The sequence below is a fragment of the Danio rerio genome, chromosome 20 (genome assembly GCF_052040795.2).
Source record: "Danio rerio strain M-AB ecotype USA chromosome 20, GRCz13ab, whole genome shotgun sequence".
In the NCBI taxonomy this organism is placed as follows: domain Eukaryota; kingdom Metazoa; phylum Chordata; class Actinopteri; order Cypriniformes; family Danionidae; genus Danio; species Danio rerio.
The window spans coordinates 56621402-56633577 of NC_141040.1; the positions used below are offsets into that span (position 1 = coordinate 56621402).

General features: G+C 40.2%; 1 protein-coding gene across 3 annotated transcripts in view; it reads left to right on the forward strand.

Moving 5' to 3' along the window:
- Positions 1-12176, forward strand: part of arhgap39 (Rho GTPase activating protein 39) — a 297080-nt gene that overhangs the window by 71364 nt on the left and 213540 nt on the right. The window contains exons 5-8 of one of the 3 annotated variants that reach the window (XM_087298723.1): positions 4206-4370; positions 4575-4974; positions 6865-6938; positions 8754-8953. The exons of the other annotated variants lie outside the window; for them this stretch is intronic. Coding sequence (XP_087154849.1) covers positions 4206-4370; positions 4575-4974; positions 6865-6938; positions 8754-8953 — 839 coding nt within the window. The remainder of the gene's footprint in view (positions 1-4205; positions 4371-4574; positions 4975-6864; positions 6939-8753; positions 8954-12176) is intronic. 3 annotated transcript variants of the gene reach the window in all.

Genomic DNA, 12176 nt, shown 5'->3' on the forward strand with positions numbered 1-12176 from the left:
CGCCCTGCTGGAAGAGCATCAATATTTCAGCATGTGCAGTTTTAAGAGTGCTTGCGCTTATGTAAGGCATCATGTCAGAGTCACACACGCACCGACAGCAGCTCCAGATGCCGGACGTGAACATACTCTAAAGGATGCTGAGCTGTTTGAAAGCAATGTTGGGTCAAATATGGAAAAAAAAAGTGAATAAAAACATGAATCACAAAATACAGAAAGCTGCTAATTTATGGATATGTTGACAATATAGTGTCTCTCAACATGACTAGTAAACTATTATGTGCTGTCATTACAGCAACGACAAACTAAATTAGTTATTAGTAATGAGTTATTAATTATGTCAAAATATTCTCTTTGCACTTTGACAAAGACTTTAAATATAGCGAAGCAGTAGATCTACAGAGGAGTGAAGGAGAGGATGGAGAGGTAGAGGAGAGGAAAAGTGCGTGACTCATTTATTAATGTGCTGATGAACATGGCCTGCGGACGTGAGGCTTTCACAGCACAGCAGACAAACTGACACTCAATAATAATCACACGTGCGAACTCTCAGTGCGGTATGGTGGCTGAGAGAGCACAATCTGCTGCAAATTAAGGGTGCTGGATGTCATTTTCTAACTCCTTTAAAGCATATAAATATCATAATATGTGTGCAGATATTTCAGAAACATCCTCAGAACATTCTTGTTTATCCGAGAAACAATGCTGAAGTCAGATATTCTGCTTTGAGGATGTGCATTACGTGCCTTACGTGCATTACAGCTGTCTTTGTTTTGGTCATTTAACCCGCCCACTGCCAGTTATATTTCAGCATCCTGGGGTCCGTTCTTCGTACGTGGATTACTCAGTTAGCTGGATTTGGTTATTGACGATTTGACACGATCCAGGATCGTTTCGTTCTTCAAAGCTGATCCGAGAGTTGTTGTCATAGCAACAGTTCTGCTTGGTCAAACCTGATCGGGAGCAGGTTCAATTCATATAAACAGGATTAGATCGGGTCAGTTCAAGCAAAGATAATAGAGAAAGTATGTACTGAATGCTGATATTTTCTTACAGTAGTAGTTATATACACTTGGGAAAATGGTACATATTTTTAAACTATATATATAAAGTTATAGTCATTAATAAAATAAATAAAGTTATACATATTAATAAAACTTATGCAATCTGCACCCTCGAAATGAAAGTACAAAGACTGCCACATGGTGTTGCAAAGAGAAAACTTATTGATATGAACTTTTTAGATCGCTTTAGTACAAATTGTGTATAATAGAAATGCACAATATCCGACTTTTTTTTTAAAAGCAATAATACATTTATGCAGTCATAAACATGTTTTGATAGTTAATATGCCGGTGATTTGATGCTTCACAAAAGTTGCAGACGCCTTTACCAATATCAAAATGCTTTTGTAAACAACCAGTTATTCTTTACACCGATTAAAAAACGGCAACTATAATAAAGAAAATCTTTTCTAAATGTGGAACTAAATACATTGATATGCATTGAAATACATGATGAGTACTCTTGACACATGAAAGTGTAAAGCCTGCAGCTCACAACAAATGTGGAAGGTTATTGCGTGTCATATTTAACAAACGGTTTACTGCTAATTTGATGTAATTTTGCTTACATGGTTAATTGAATATTAATCAGATGATGTCATTACGCTGCTGTGCCGTCAGCCAATCGTTGCATTGCTGATCATGATTTCGAGGATTGATAGATCTGTCCTTCACAACACACGCAGCGATCTCAGATCAGTTTATCCAGACATTCTGATCTGATTCGCGAACTTGTTTGAAGAACCAAATTAGTTATCCAGATTAAAAGATCCAGGATCTGTCAAATCATCTTAGACCCTTTAAGCGAGGTACGAAGAACGGACCCCAGGTTGCCTTGGTGGAAAACAGCGTATTTCATTCAGTCAGTCAGGGGCTGTTTCTCAATTCCAAGAACGCAGACTTGTGTTCTTGTGGAGACCGGTCTTGCCAGGTGTTCTCGGAAGAACGAACTCAGGAGACCGCGAGGGCAGAGAACGCGTCCTTTGAGAAATGGGATGCTGCGTTCTACCTGATGGTCATGTGACCTTCACGCGTTTTTAATGGAAATGATTTAAACATTACAGCCTTCATACAACCATTTATTGTCCCCCCCCCCCCTCTTCAAAATATATACTTTGCATAAAACATTATAAATAAACTCTGCACAATATAAATAAAACTGATTTTAATAGGAATTTCAGCAAACAAACAATCCTTAGGGGCCTATCATACACCCGGCGCCTGGCTTACACACTACACACAAGATGCAGAGCAATACGCAAATATCTTTACATATGAAATATATATAATATATTAAGGATATATATATATATATATATATAATAAGGATATATACAGGATATAAATATAAATGATTAAAATATTACAAAACATATTAATTTCTAGCCTACATGAAGATTTAAAATTCACTGCCTTATTTTCGTTATCTCGGGAGGCTTTTTTTATTATTTAATTTGCTTTTGTATAATGTTATTATTATTAGCAGTATTATTTATTATATCCATATTTATATTTGTTTTATTAAAAACAAGCTGAGATTTGTCCACCTGTCAAATTTTAGACCATATGGGGCATGGCAGGTGTATTTGGAAATAACTCAGTATTTTGACCACACTTTGTTATTATTGTTCATTTATTCATTTGCTAGAAATTAGAACTGAATTTAGAAATAGTTTTGAAATAAATATTTGCGCTTAACAAACAAAATTAATTATTTATAGGCTAATTGATGTCTGTGCGGTAAGGTTTCCCTATCCACGAGAGCAAGAGCGAAAGTGAACTTACTTTACGTCGAAATGCGCTTATGGCGCGACGCAGCTGGCTCTTAAAGGGAAGGCGAGATGAGATTCTAATTGGTTTATTCTCAAAACACACCTATAACTCATTAAGAAAATAAACTCAACCCTTTTAGACCATGTGCCACGGCGCAAAGCAGATTTTCCTGTCCTTAAATTAGCAAAAACGCGTCCTGACACGACCTGAAAGCGTTTGCGCCCTGCGTTTTGCGTTCTGCGCATAGACCGTCAAAATAGAGCCCTTAATGTGTTTATTCCTTTATTAAGATATTCATATTAATGTTTACTTTCACCGTTTCATTTAGGGAAACTCCTGAGGTAAATAAGTTAAGTCTCTGAACTTTAATAATAAATCTAGATAAAATGCAGCGCTTCCCACCTCCAGTCGCAATGACTTCTGGGACTTCCAGAGCGAGTTCGGTGCTCAAGTCTGCATCAGTGCGTCCTCGATATCAAGATCACATCCGGGAAGTTTCACGCGTCCTCCGTACTTGCGGTCTTGAGTATTGGAACTGAACTTAGGCAGCTGATGATGACGTTACACGAGAACACGAGGACGCAAGACCGCTGAAGAACGCATATTGAGAAACAGCCACTAAGACTCTTAAAGCATGCATCTGTGACTGAAACGCGACCTCCGGTGGACAGTAGCAGACTCTAAAATGAGACGCAGATTCAGAGTTGCACATGAGGTTATTGATTAGCAAATAATATAAATATTAGTATCTTTTTTTGTATTTATTTTCTTCTGGAGAAAGTCTTATTTGTTTTATTTAGGCTTGAATAAAAGCAGTTTTTTAATTAATTTAATTTTAAGGTCAATATTATTAGCCGCCTTAAGCAATCCTAGTTTTGGATTGTCTCCAGAACAAACCACTGTTATACAATGACTTGCCTAATTACCCTAACTTTACCCTAGTTAACCTAGTTAAGCCTTTAATGTCTCTTTAAGCTGAATACTAGTGTCTTGAAGAATATCTAGTCCAATATTATGTACTATCATCATGTCAAAGAGTAAATAAGTCAGTTATTAGAAATGAGTTATTAAAACTATCCTAAAATGTGTGCGTCTTCTCAATGTTAAAGAGAAATTGCAGAAAATAATATACAGGAGGACTAACAATTCTGACTTTAACTGTATGTTTGTTGAAGCTTCCACAGCAGGAGACCAGCTGAATCCTTTGACAGTTCACATTAGTGTAATTGCCTGAGGGAGGTATTTGTGCTGTTTTGTTGTCATGATTTGACTCATTTCCTCTGCGTGCTCCTCTTGACCGACCCTGGGGCGCTTCAATATCTGTACTTCCTCTGTTCGACATCGTCATACAATGTTTTCTTTCTTTCCCAGTCGGAGGATCTGGGAGCATGTTCTCAGTTCGAGGCCAGCCGAAACGCCCGAAACATGATGCCCAGTGCCAGCTGCGGCATTTTCCCAGAGTTCACGCTTCGCAAGCCATCCTCGGAGACGGACATCGAGAACTGGGCATCCAAACACTTCAATAAGCACACGCAGGTACACACTCACCATCACCAGTATTATACACAACATCCGTTTAACCCTATAAAAGGGCCAAAGGGGACACTCGTATTGTGTTATGCAGAAAAAATCCCCGTAGCAAGAAAACAAGGGTCCGTTGGAAAATATGCATGATTTATATATATATTCCTAACATCCCCTCATCAATTATCCCTTACATGAAAACAATGCTATTTTCAGGGTCTGTTCAGGAGGAAAGTGTCCATCGCCAACATGCTGGCCTGGAGCAGCGAGCCCATCAAGAAGCCCATGATCATGACCTCTGACCGGACGGTGAAGCGTGAAGCCGTTGATCTCTTCAAGCTCATCCAGACCTACATGGGGGACCGGCGGGCCAAAGCGGATCCGCTGGCGGTAGCTCTGGAGGTGGCGGTCCGGGGCTGGAGCTGCCAGGGCCTGAGGGATGAGCTCTACATCCAGCTCTGCAGACAAACCACCGAGAACTTCCGCTACGACAGTCTGCAGAGGGGCTGGGAGCTCATGGCCATCTGTCTGGCCTTCTTCCCGCCGACACCTCGCTTCCACAACTACCTGGAGGGCTACATCTACAGACACATGGACCCGCTGAATGACACCAAGGGTACGACACTCTTCACTGCAAACAAACACAGGGGTGTAGCTAGACATGGACTTCTACTGAGTCACAGGACCCACCATTATGCTTATAAAAGTAAAAAATATAAAATAGTATACTAACTAACCTATCCATTTACCTTCGGCTTACCCTGATTTATCAGGGGTCACAACAGCAGAGTGAACTGCCAATTACTCTGCCATATATATTTTATGTGACAGATGCCCTTTCAGCTGCAACAAACTGACTAACTACTTACCTAACAAACTAACTAACACTAACTAGCTACCTACCTAACAAACAAACTCTGTAATTAAATAACAGACTGACTGACCGACTGAATAACTGACTGACTAACAAACTAACTCACAATCTAACTTACCGCCAAACAAACAATCTAACTATCTATCTAACAAACTAACTGACTAACTGACTGACTGACTGACGAACTACCCGCCAAAGAAACTAACTACTTACCTACCTAAAAAACTAACTGACTAACTGATAGTGATTAACTAAATGTATTACTAACAATTGACTGACAGACTGATTGACTAACTGACTAACTAACTAACTAACAAACTGACTGACTGGCTGACAAAAAAAACTAGCAAACTAACTAACTATCTAACAAACTAAGTACCTAACAAACTAACTAACTACATACCTAACAAACAAACTGACTAACTAACTAACTAACTAACTAACTAACTAACTGCTTACCTAACGAGTTAACCGAAGAACTAACTAATGAACTAACTAACTAACTGACTAACTGATCAAATACCTACCTAACAAACTAAGTGACTGGCCAACTAACTAACTAATTAACTAACTAACTAAATGACTGACTGACTGACTAACTACTTACCTAACAAACTAACTACCTACCTAACAAACTAACTGACTAACTACCTACCTAACAATCTAACTCACTTAAAAGTAACTGACTGACTGACTGGCGAACTAAAAACTAACTATCTAACAAACTAACTTACCGAACTATCTCACCAAACAAACAATCTAACTATCTACCTAACAAACTAGCTGATTAGACTGACAAATTAGCTGACTGACTAACTGACTAACTATCTAACTAAAAAAATGAACTACCTACCTAACAAACTAACTGACTAAATAACTGACTGATTAGCTAACAGACTGAATAACTAACTGACTATCTAATAAACTAACTCACAAACTAACTTACTGCCAAATAAACAATCTAACTATTTACCTTACAATCTAATTGACCAACTAACTCACTGACTGACTGACCAAATACCCATCTAACAAACGAACTAACTAGCTATGTAACAAAATAACTGACTAACTGATAGACTGACTAACTAACTAACCAGCCATCTAACTAACTAACTGACTGACTGACTGGCTGACTTACTAACTGACTAACTACTTATCTAGCGAACTAGCTGACTAACTACCCACCTAACAAACTAACTACCTATCTAACAAACTGACTGACTAACTAATCGACTGACTAACTAACTAACTGACTGACTGACTGACTGAATAACTAAATAATTAACTGATCTTACAAGCTAAGTCACAAACTAACTTACTGCCAAACAAACTAACTCTGTTTGTGTGTGTGCATTTTCAGAAGTTCAGGTTCTTTACACTGTACAGTTTTTTGTTTATAGAAGAAGATCATTATATTAAATGTTTATTTTATATTAGTGAAAAAATGTTTGAACTCAAAGAAACTGTAACAAGCTTATATTTAGATAGATTCTATGTGAAAACTGTGATACTATAAAATCAAGAAAATTCCCACTGTAATTATGATTACGCTACTAAAACACTGAAGATGGTTTAAATGTAGTATTAAATGTAATGTTCAGTCTCTGATGTCTGCTTGTTTGTGTGTTGCAGGAGTGGCGATAAGCAGCTATGCAAAATACTGTTACCGTAAACTCCAGAAAGCTGCCCTCTCCGGAGCCAAGAAGGTAAGGGACTGTCATCTCCCATAGGAATTTGTAATAAATTTGACGAATAATTATCTTTATATAGATTATATTTTTTGGGGTCAAGCATAGTTCACCCAAAACTGAACAATTATTTACTACAAACTGCACGTTTATTGATTGTGCACAGTATATTCAAAGAAAAAGAGTTTTTTTCATTTGTTGTGTACTTATTGAATTTTGAATGATGTCTCTTGTGTCTGGTTCACATGTGCAGTGTTTAGACTCTTAATATCTGCAGTTGGTGAACGTGTTAATTGGCTGTGAAGTGGTGTAAGGCCTGTTTAGTTTGCCTATTAATGTGTTTATACTACATGTCTGTCGAATGCTTGATTCTGATTGGCTGATGAGCATTCTAAGGTTTATTTCCAGAAACTTTACACTCTCTGTTCCTAAAAAAATATGATAATAATAAATACAACAAAAAATGTGTTGCTTTAAACTTCATATGATTTTTACCACGGTCTGTTGAATGCTAGTAAACTAATTACATACCTAACAAACTAACTGACTGAAAATCAAACTAACATACTAACTACCTAACAAACTAACATACTAACTACCTAACAAACTAACATACTAACTATCTAACAAACTAACTACCTACCTTACAAACTAAATGGCTACTTAACTAACTGACAGACTATCTAACAAACTCACAATCTAACTTACTGCCTAACAAACAGGGGGGGGGGGGGGTGATCACTGATCGCACGGGCATTCCTGACAAAAAGCTTGTGTTTGTGTTTGTGTGTACAGAACTGTACTATTCACCCTCCCTGTTAAATTTGATCTAATCCGTGTCCTGAAACACAGCTCCTCTCCTGCTTTCACTTCTCATACTGACGGAGGGAGCGATTCGTTCGTAAATGAATCTCCGTTATGAACGACTCCTTCACTAGCCGACAATAATACAAGTTTCTAGCAGCGCAGTATCTCATTATCATATTTCTCTTGCATTGTTTGCTGATTTCCTTCAACAAAACTAGCATAAGCCGAGTGTTTAGTGTGAGTTGGAGCTGCTTTGCCTTATGATGAATGCAGTAAGTGACTGTATTACGCGGGGAATCCTTCACAAACTGCGGAGCGATCACAAACCAAAAGTGGCTAGAGCGTCAAAGTAGCCAGAAGTCTTTCATTTTTAACAAGAACCGGCGGCGAGAAACAGTGACGCGTCTTCATTGGCTATGACTGGCAGCTGTGCATAATTTTCCAATAATGCAATGGTTTGTCATTGATCATTCCTTAGTCTGTTGGCCTGCAGACATTGAGCTGTTTCCTGATGATCTTCAGTGATCATCTTCACACTTGTGTTCCTGATGAGTCTGTGAAAACCCTCTCCATGTGTGAAAGCCTGTGGAGATTTTGCTGCGTGTGAAAATGGGCAGAAAGAGTGAGATTGTGTGTAAATGTGTGTTTAAGCCAGACGCGCAGCAGGGTAAAGCTTCAAACATGGCTCCGCTCCAACACCTAGTGTGCTCCCTACTTAGGCAGCATTCAGAGCATCTCAATTTGCTCACAAAGGCTGGTCCAGACATTAATTTATGGTGCATATAGCTTATTTAACGTATGAAAATAGCAACAAATCACATCCGATGCACTGTATTGTGCCAGGTGTATGATAGGGCCCATCATCTGATATCATTTGCGTTATTATTAACTCTTTCATTAAAGTTTTCATGGTGAAAGAAATACTTGAAGGTTTATTTTGGAGATGCAAAATGTATCTGCAAGTCTAGAATCACCCATATAAGTTTCTTCATCTGTGTGTGTGTGTGTGTGTGTGTGTGTGTGTAGGGTCTGAAGAAGCCATCGGTGGAGGAAATCGCGTACGCTCGTAACGCCATCTTCCGGCCGTCGATGTTCGGCTCTTCTCTGGAGGAGGTGATGGCGATGCAGAAGGAGCGATACCCCGACCAGCAGCTGCCCTGGGTGCAGACGCGCCTCTCTGAGGAGGTGCTGGGACTCAACGGAGACCAGACGGAGGGCATCTTCAGGTCAGACACATTCACAGACAAACACACACACATGAAGATGAGCATGAAGGATGATCTCTGAGTGGCGGTTTCTACAATTAAACCAAGAATAGGTTTGTGTTGTGCCCACCTGTCTCATTAAGTGAGATTAATTTTAAATTACAGTAATGAATAAATTATATTGTAATGTAATGTAGTGTGTATTTATATAGCGCATTTATTGTGTATGCCCGTACACCCAAAGCGCTTGACAATCAAGAGGGGGAGTCTCTCTACACCACCACCAGTGTGCAGCATGCACTTGGATGATGCGACGGCAGCCACAGGACAACAGCACCAGTGCGCTCAACCACACACCAGCTATTGGTGGAGTGGAGAGACAGTGATAGAGCCAGTTCAGTGGATAGAGTTGATTGGGAGACCATGATCTTAAGGGCCGATTTTGGGACTTTTGGACAGGACACCAGGGTTACACTTCTACTCTTTACCTGAAGTACCATGGGATTATTAATGACCACAGAGAGTCAGGATCTTGGTTTCACATCTCATTAAAAAGACGGCGCCTACTGACAGTGTAGTGTCCCCTTCACTATACTGGGGCATTAGGACTCACACAGACCACAGGTTTAGCGCCACCTCTTGGCCTCTCTAACACCACTTCCAACAGCAACCTAGTTTTCCCATGTGGTCTCCCATCCAGGTACTGACCAGGCTCAGCCCTGCTTAGCTTCAGTGAGTAACTGCTCTTGGGCTGCAGGGTGATATGGCTGTGGCCATATCGTATATTGTAGACCAGGGGTGTCAAACTCAATTCCTGGAGGGCCGAAGCCCTGCACAGTTTAGTTCCAACCCTGCTCCAACACACTTACCTGTAGGTTTCAAACAAGCCTGAAGGACTCAATGAGTTTGATCAGGTGTGTTTAATTAGGGTTGGAACTAAACTGTGCAGAGCTGCGGCCCTTTTGGAACTAAGTTTGACACCTGTGCTGTAGACTGTTGCTTTCTTTGTGCTTGTGCTCATATTGGCTTATTGGTTGTGTTAAATTATTACGTGCATCATTCTGAATGATATTCAAATACTCTAGAAACAGCACAAAACTGGTTCAAAAAGTGCTTTATTTGTTATATGCACCATTATAATTATTAATATTCATTAATTATGACATACACTACTGTTAACAAAACATGTAACTAAGATTGTATTTAAAAAAATAATTTTATTGTGCAAAAAATGCATTTAAGTGTGGTTTATTCATAAACTAATTTCGAGAGGATCACGTGCTTGTAATCAACACGGCTGGCTCCTTGTTAGCTCAGTAATCAGCCCTATTAGATGATTACGGAAGCATTATAAATAACCTGAGTTTTTCACTCCAGTTATCTTCGTCTTGAAGCTCCCCCCTTTCCACCCCTACATCCTTCCACTTTGTCTGATCGGGCGACACGGTGGCCCAGTGGCTAGCACTGTTGCCTCACAGCAAGAACACCGCCGGTCCAACCCATCGGGCCGTTTTGTTTTGCTGTGTGGAGTTTACATGTTCTCCCCGTGTTCGCGTGGGTTTTCCCCGGGTTCCCCGGTTTCCTCCCACCGTCCAAAAACATAAACCATAGCCAATCGACTAAACCAAATTATCACCCAATACAATCTTAGTTTACACTTCTCAGGGTGACAAGCAGGGGAGTTCTCGAGACCTACCTGACCTCGAATTCCCCTCTCGCCCTTCTAACGGGAGGGAGCCCCGGGCTCGAGGATATCACGAGCTCAGGGCTCTCTCCCGGGACAGCATGCCAAATACGCTTTATTGATTATCAGCTAAGTGTGAACTCTTGAATTGGTCAAAAGTGATTGTAATTGTGACTGGTGGTGGTGACGACATGGAGACAGGCAAGAAGTTTGAGGGTGCTTTCACACCTACACTTTTGTTTGGGAACCTGTCTCGTTTGCCCAGTTAGCGCGGTTCGTTTGGCATATGTGAAACCACCAATCCCTCTCGGATCTGCGCCAAATCAATCGCTTCGAGATCGCTTGAATGAGGTGGTCTCGGCTCGATTGAAACGAACTCTGGAGCGGATCGATTGCAGTGAGAAAGTGATCCAATCCGAGCGCGGTTATATCACAGTGTTTTATGGATATGTAATAGGCATACGGCTATATGAAGTGAGAATTATGAGTAGGGCGGGAAGTTTCGCGAGTCTCCGGATGCCCGCAAACGAGTGATGGTCTCCCGGTAATCTCGCGCCTCCCTCCCGGTCCTCAAATAGTCTACGTCGCGCACCCTTCTCACCCCTCCCCACCACATCTCTCCTCACTCTTCAGACACCACCAAACACCACCAAACCACCACCTCTCCTGACAGCTGAGCGGGACGCTGCAAAATAAACCCTCAAAGTACAGGCTCAAAGGTCATAACAAAAGGCAGATCAAACAGTGAGAATATGCTTGGTAAGGCAGCAGATACTGGCAATACTTCACAATGATGCTGCGTCCGAAACCGCATACTTCCATACTATATAGTACGCTAAAATCAGTATGCGAGCCGAGTAGTATGTCTGAATTCATAGAATTCGAAAATCAGTATGCGAGAAGTACCTGGATGGCTTACTACTTCCGGCGAGATTCTGGAGTGCGCATCGCATGCATGCTGCGCTATCCCATGATGCCCCGCAAGCGAATTCACGAATGGGAGTAAAGCGACGCAATTGACGCAGGTAGGTCACGTGACCATGACAAAATGGCGAATGTAGTACGTCCGAACTTCATTCATACTTTTCACATTCATACTGTATGGAGCGTACTTTTCTAACGGCCGAGTGGTACGTTTAAATTCAAATGCAGTACCTACTGAGTAGTAGGCGGTTTCGGACGCAACCTGAGTGTTTGGTGTGACCAGTTAATATGGCCACCAAACAGGAAGTAACCAACGAAGAACTGGCTGTCAGAATTCCAGTGTGGGCTCCCTCTGCTGGTTGGATGAGTGGTTGTCAGTCCTGTTTGTTACAGTAATGGCGTAATATGGACTAAAAAAAATTATATTTTAATTAAATAGTGGTCCGTTGTCAATGATTACATGCATCACTCTTAATGAAAATTAGATGCAAATAGTTTAATCTAGAAACAGCACAATTGTTTTAAATGCACTATTATAATTATTATTATTCAATATTTATCACATTCTCTACTTTATAAAACAAATATATATCTATATTTACTAATATATATATATATATATATATATATATATAT